Source organism: Pyrus communis, chromosome 11 (genome assembly GCF_963583255.1).
Source record: "Pyrus communis chromosome 11, drPyrComm1.1, whole genome shotgun sequence".
NCBI lineage: Eukaryota > Viridiplantae > Streptophyta > Magnoliopsida > Rosales > Rosaceae > Pyrus > Pyrus communis.
Window position 1 is genome coordinate 20,887,247 of NC_084813.1, and position 6,635 is coordinate 20,893,881.

Genomic DNA, 6,635 nt, shown 5'->3' on the forward strand with positions numbered 1-6,635 from the left:
CTATTTGCCCCTAATAACAATGACAACGCCTTTTTTAGAGGCAAATATATTTTCTGTCGTTGCTTTCTATTAGGGGCGGTTTTTCAAGATATTACACTCCATAACCCTGCAGAGATACAAGATTTGGTTTTCATGAGTGATCAATTTTTATTTCAGAAAATTCAAGATCAATTTATTTTTTGTCTATCAATGGTGAAGTTTATGCCCATAACACACAAGATAAAATGTTTGTTCAAGATGAACTTCTTCGAGAGAACTTGAGGTCGAGTTCTTTCTAAGAAGATGTGAATGACAGAAGACGAATTTGTGTTATTTTAGATGTGAAAAAAGTTAAAAGAAGTAAGCGCCATTTAATTATGAAAAGTGATTGGAGAGTTCGTAATTCACGGGTTAAAAGATTATTTGTTGCTGCATTGGAAGAATCAGTTTTGTTATTAATAGACTAGGATACAGGAAGGTAAATAACTGAAAGAAAATAAATCAATTAGTTATTCATCAAAGTTAGAGTACAAGTAACACAACGCTCATGCCAATCTGATTTATGGAGTTGAGTTCATTATTATACCACCAAAATACGAGGATACTTGACTCCATAACCCAGAGATACAAAATTTGGTTTTCAACAGTAATCAATTTCATCATATTATTCAATTGAAAATCAAGAATTTCTTTCAAATATCTGGAGTTTAAGAATTCTTTAAGGATAACTGTTAGCGATCCGTTTAAGTATTATTGAGATGACAGCTGCTGCCATTTTAAGTATTAAGTACGGTTTTAAACAATTATGGGAAAAAATGTGCAACCTTCTGCAATAAAGTGTTTCCAGCACAAATCATATTCTGAACGTGGACTCTATGCCACTGTTTCACAGGAAAAATTCTAAAAGACAATCCTCCGATTAATTAGTTCTATCTCTTTCATTCACAACCCTCATCTTCCTCTTATGTCAACAATACAATAAATTCAAACCTATTCTTTACTATTTCAGACCAACTTCCAACTTCCAACTTCCAGGTCCATTAATTTACATCCCACCACTAATTCTAATATTTTATTATATCTATACGTCATAAAAACAATAGTGTTCACTTTTAAATTAAAAAAAAAAAAAAAACTTTGATCTTTCTCTTTCACGGTGGAACTTAGAAGCAAGACTCCAGTCTACAAAGATATTCTTCTTCCCACTTTATGAAATTTCATATATATTGTCATATACAATTCAAATTAATTCAACAACAATAGGATTGGTAAAATCTATTTTGTTCTCTGTAAAATTTTGTTGTTTATCCTCCATCGTACCTCTTAGTTAAGTGTTAAGTGTTTAGAAATTTTTATCGGTTAAACTTAATAGTACAGATTACAAGGTTATCATGCAATGATTTCAAAACATAAAAAACTCATATGAGATAAGTATGGGTATTGTGAATAGATAATATTGTGCATGTTTAAAAATATTTTTAAAATGATTGAAATCACTTTTGGTTGTTTTTGGGTTTTAAAAACACTTGAAGTGCATTTTGAAAGAAACACTAATTATGTACTTCTTGGAGAAAACATTTCAAGTTCTTTTCCATGATTCATTTGCATAATAAACAAAGGTTGCTTCTAAAATTATAACAATGGCACTTAGCTTGCTTATATATAAACAAGCACTATAGCTTGCTAAGAACATTCAACCCTAAGTTATAACAATGGCACTTATCACGTTCTCCTCGCTCTCTCCCTCCTTGGTCTCAACTAGTACTAGCTATCAAAGATTAATCCATCTTCCAAAAGTTCTGCTTCAAATGACAGTAAGAAAACAATGCTCCTTCGTTTATGTCTCAATAAACTTATCACCATCATCGGAGGTTATCAGTAATCCTCCGGCAGCTCAACGGCGACTCGCTCGATACCATCCTACCGTTTGGGATTCCAAACTCATCGACGCCTTCACCACTCAATACACCGTACGTATAATTTAATCTTCTGCAAGTTGTCATGACTCATGCATACATGAACACATCTTGATAATTTTTTGGCTTATTTTTTTTTTCATTCTTGCAGTATGAATTACATGGGGCGCGATTGGAGCGTCTAAAGCAAAACGTTGCTATAACGTTACTGGCAGCATCAACTAGTAGTACTAAAGACACTACTAGCACTTTCTCGATGTTAAAGCTTATCGACTCAATGCAGCGATTGGGAGTGGCCTATCATTTTGAAAAAGAGATCCAAGCAGTTCTAACTAGCCTTGGTTCTTCCAGTACTGCCAGTACATCAAGTGATCTTCATGCGGTTGCCTTGCAGTTTCAGATACTACGAGAACATCGTATCCCTATTAGCCCAGGTAAAGCACATGAATTATTTTGTTGATCACAATTAGTATTAAATGTTTTCGAAGCAACGCTTAATTAATTGTGAGTTATGGTGACAAAATGATTGAGCAGATGTGTTTAACAAGTTTACAACCAGAGACGGAAGATTCAAGTATAGCTTAAGCAAGGACATGGAGGGACTTTTGAGCTTGTATGAAGCCTCACACCTTGGTATGCTTGGGGAAGATCATGTTTTGGAGGAAGCCAAAAGTTTTAGTGCCAAAAAGTTGAGACAATTAGTGGGAACACTGGAGGGTGAAGACGGTTTGTTAAAGCAACTAGTTCAGCAATCACTGGAAACCCCCTTACATTGGAGGATGCAGAGGATAGAAGCTCGAAGCTTCATCGATATCTACCAAAAGGACGATTCTATGAACATGGATTTGCTTGAATTAGCCCAATTGGATTATAATATTGTCCAATCAGTATATCAGAGAGAGATAAAGGAGCTGTCAAGGCAAGAAATATAAATTTTCTTTTGTATTTTATTTGCAATTTGATTTGATTTTCTGCTGACACATACAGTGGAGGATAGGATTTGCCCTACGCACATTATAAAGGCTTGAGGCTTGCATGCTTATATATAATGCGACCTTATCCACATACGTTGGTAAAATAATGACCACATATATAAGGTTTATATATAATGTGTCATCATCTACACACGTTGGTAAAATACAGACCACATATATATTACCCTTAACATAGTATCGCCCCCCCCCCCCCCCCCCCCGGGTCATTTTATTTCAATGTTTAGCTTAGTTACAATTTTATGTTACAATGCTCATTATTCACACTGATGAAGGTCTTTAGTTAAATTTCACTAAGATTATATCCAACAAATGCAGGTGGTGGAGAGATTTGGATTTTGAACATAAAGCAAATTTTTCGAGAGACAGATTGATGGAGAACTATTTGTGGGCAATGGGAGTCAATTATGAGCCCCAATTCTCGAATTGCAGGATTGGCCTCACCAAATTCGTTTGCATACTAACAGTAATTGATGACATGTACGATGTTTATGGATTTTTGGATGAACTCGAGCTCTATACACGTGCAGTATATAGGTAAGTAGTTAATTCAAGTACTAAAATGTAATTTATCTTGGTAACAAAAGTATTTAATAGATGCAATTATATATATATATATATATATATATATATATATATATATATAAAGTGTGATTTTGTTTTTTTTTTGTTGCTTTCTGATTTCGTTTTTGCTTGTTTAATGCAGGTGGAATATGGAGGCCATGGAGAAGCTTCCGGAGTACATGAAGCCAATTTACACAGCCATGCTCAACTTTGGGAATGAAGTAACTGATAACGTATTTAAAAACAATGGTTTAAGTGTTCTTCCTTACATTAAGAAAGAGGTAACTAGTAACAGAGATGACAGCTAAGTTGCTTAAGAACATTCTATTTGTACTCGATCGAGGTCGTCACTAACAATGTTAGACTTGTAGATCTTTGTTGTTAACTAGACAAAAATACATGAGTAGAGCGTGTAGGATAACTAGGGTTATAATGGACCATAATAAATTAGTATTTTTTTTTTGTCAAAGGCCAGAATAAATTAGTATGCAAATTACAAAAATGGTCTGTTATTCTATTTCTCCCTTTTTTATTTTTTATTTTATGATTTATTTACTATTGTGTGTGCGCGCTTGCGGTTGCAGTGGGTAAATCTTTGTAAATCATATCTGGTAGAAGCACGATGGTTTTACTATGGATACACACCAACCCTAGAAGAGTACTTAAAGAATGCATGGACTTCGGTGGGTGGTCCTGGAGCAGCCCTCCATGCTTATTTATTGTTGCCAGGATGCAACATCATAACAAAAAGCTCACTTGATGACTCGATTAAGCATGGCTCTCAAATAATATATTGGTCATCTCTAATCACTAGACTTAGCGATGATTTGGCCACTTCCAAGGTAAAATATATATACGTGTTATTTACATCAGCTATACAAGGGTGGTTTGATAATCATTTTATTTTTAATTTTTTTAATAAAAACAAAAAAAAAATGAAATAGTTATCAAGTAACAGTAGATTCTAATTTTTTTTTTTTTTTTTTCTGGAATTAACTAAGGCTGAGAGTGAGAGAGGTGATGTGGCAAAATCTATCGAGTGCTGCATGGAAGAAAGAGGCATATCTGAAGAAGAAGCTCAGGACTGCATAAACGAATTGATCTACTATTCGTGGAAGAAGATTAATGAGGAGAGTTCAAAAACTGCCATACCAAAATCAATTGTAAAAATGTCACTGAATATGGCTCGGACTGCTCACTCTATTTTCCAACATGGAGACGGTATTGGAACTTCAATTGGGGTCACCAAAGAACGTTTAATATCTTTGATTGCTAATCCTATCCCAATCATCACTCAGAATTAAGTGGCAAAGATTAAAGGGTGCATTCTTGCTCACCACCCTCAAATTGGTGGTAATGCACACCACCCTACTTAAAGGGTGCATTCTTGCTTACATTACCCATTCAACAAAAATAAATAGGGTGATGAGTAATGGAGGGTGGTATTCCTTATGTTATCTTGAAGTGTTTGGAATGAAGACCTCTTTAATATCCAAAATGTCCTCTTTGATGTTCATATCACTTGTAATAAAATGGCTATCATTTCACCTTTAAAAGCCTCAAAGTGGAGATTGTGTATATGTCACCACACTGAATTAGTGAGAACTTTAAAACCATAAGATTAGCTCAATATCAATATATAAAAACGTGAACTTACCAAATAATTATTTACATTGAAATCATTTAATCTTGGGAATATTTTGCTTATCACCCTCATATATATATATCATGTACGCAATTCCAAGGATGCAAATTCTGATTCTGAAAAAATTGTATACGATGGTGCAATCATATAATCATAGAGAGCTGAATTGATTGCAATCGTGTGACATATAGAATTTCCCTCACTTGGTATGCATTATATGATGGCGCATGGATTGCTAGATCTCATAAGAGAAATAATTAGGTTAATGTGCTTTAGATTTTGGCCCTTACAATTCATTATTTCTAGATAAAAACTCATCTATCTTTAAAGATTCAGTTTAAGCCCTAATTTAAAATTTGCAAACATATAGGAACACTATTGACCTATTAATGCAATTTATTTACACTCATACCACTCATACTTTATGGTCCCTTTTTCAAATTCCTAAATTTATGCCAAATTAAAAGTAGTAGAAAAAGTGAAATAAAATAAAAAAAAGTGTTTGCATTAACCGTATCTATGTTAAACTAGAAAAGTAGGTTTTTTTTTTTTTTTCGTGATATATTTTGTAGCAATTTTATCCATATTAATTGGTAGGTAAATTAGTTTGTTCCAATTATTTAAAAAAAAATACTACACCTATATTATATATTTTGAATCAAATAACATTCCTCTAACTTGTAGGTAAATTATTTTCTATGTATTGTTATATATGTTAGACACGTTTTGTTGTTGTATAAACATGAGTGGAACATAATATTGTTGATTTTATACATCAAACTGCATTTCTTTTGTTATAGGTAAATTATTTTTCATGTACAAGTACTTATGTTAGGCAAGTTTAGTTGTTGGTACCTACACCCATGGTATAATTGGTGTAGGTAAATTATTGGAAATTAATTTGTAGTTAGGTAATGAACATTTTGCATCATTGGAAATGAACATTTCAAAGAGTAGGTAGGTAAATTAATTTGTTCTAATTATATAAAAAAAATTACACGACACCTAGTTATATTTAATTTTTCCAATTATTAAAAAAATTTATGCTACACCCAACCAAATAACATTTCTCTAACTTGTAGGTAAATTATTTTTCATGTATTGTTAGATATGTTAGGCACGTTTTATTGTTTTATAAACATGGGTGTAACATAGTATTTTTAATTTTATGCATCGAACTACATTCCTTCTTAATATAGGTAAATTATTTTCCATGTAATTAGTACATATGTTAGGCACGTTTTGTTGTTGGTATATTATTTTGCATCATTGTAAAAAAGAGATATTATATTACACCCATGGTATAATTGTTGTAGGTAAATTAATGTGCATGTAGATAATGAAATACAATGTTCTAATATATTAATAAAAACGGATAAATTCAAAAGTATTCAAGAGTAGGGTGAAAAAACTAAATCGAATAGTTTTATGAAAATTCAAAACCTTTCTAAAAAATTAATATGCAATAAATTTTTAACATTAATGTCTTTTTTTTTTTCTTGTTGCAAAATCATTTACTATTTCCTTACAATTAATTGT

At 32.3% G+C, this 6,635-nt stretch overlaps 1 protein-coding gene across 1 annotated transcript; it reads left to right on the plus strand.

The window, feature by feature from the left end:
- Nucleotides 1–854: 854 nt before the first annotated feature.
- On the plus strand, nt 855–4,755 carry LOC137709321 (probable terpene synthase 9). The gene is made up of 7 exons (XM_068448404.1): nt 855–1,949; nt 2,047–2,329; nt 2,430–2,814; nt 3,206–3,424; nt 3,594–3,732; nt 4,036–4,293; nt 4,453–4,755. Exons 1-7 carry the CDS (start codon nt 1,692–1,694, stop codon nt 4,753–4,755), a joined length of 1,845 nt encoding a protein of 614 aa, XP_068304505.1. The 5' UTR covers nt 855–1,691.
- The last annotated feature ends 1,880 nt before the right edge of the window (nt 4,756–6,635 follow it).

Excerpts from the sequence above, each read along its gene's own strand:
- LOC137709321 (XM_068448404.1), top strand. The coding sequence starts at position 1,692 with ATGGCACTTATCACGTTCTCCTCGCTCTCTCCCTCCTTGGTCTCAACT. Across the intron at positions 1,950-2,046 it reads CCTTCACCACTCAATACACC|TATGAATTACATGGGGCGCG; the intron begins GTACGTATAATT and ends TCATTCTTGCAG. Across the intron at positions 3,733-4,035 it reads TTCCTTACATTAAGAAAGAG|TGGGTAAATCTTTGTAAATC; the intron begins GTAACTAGTAAC and ends TTGCGGTTGCAG.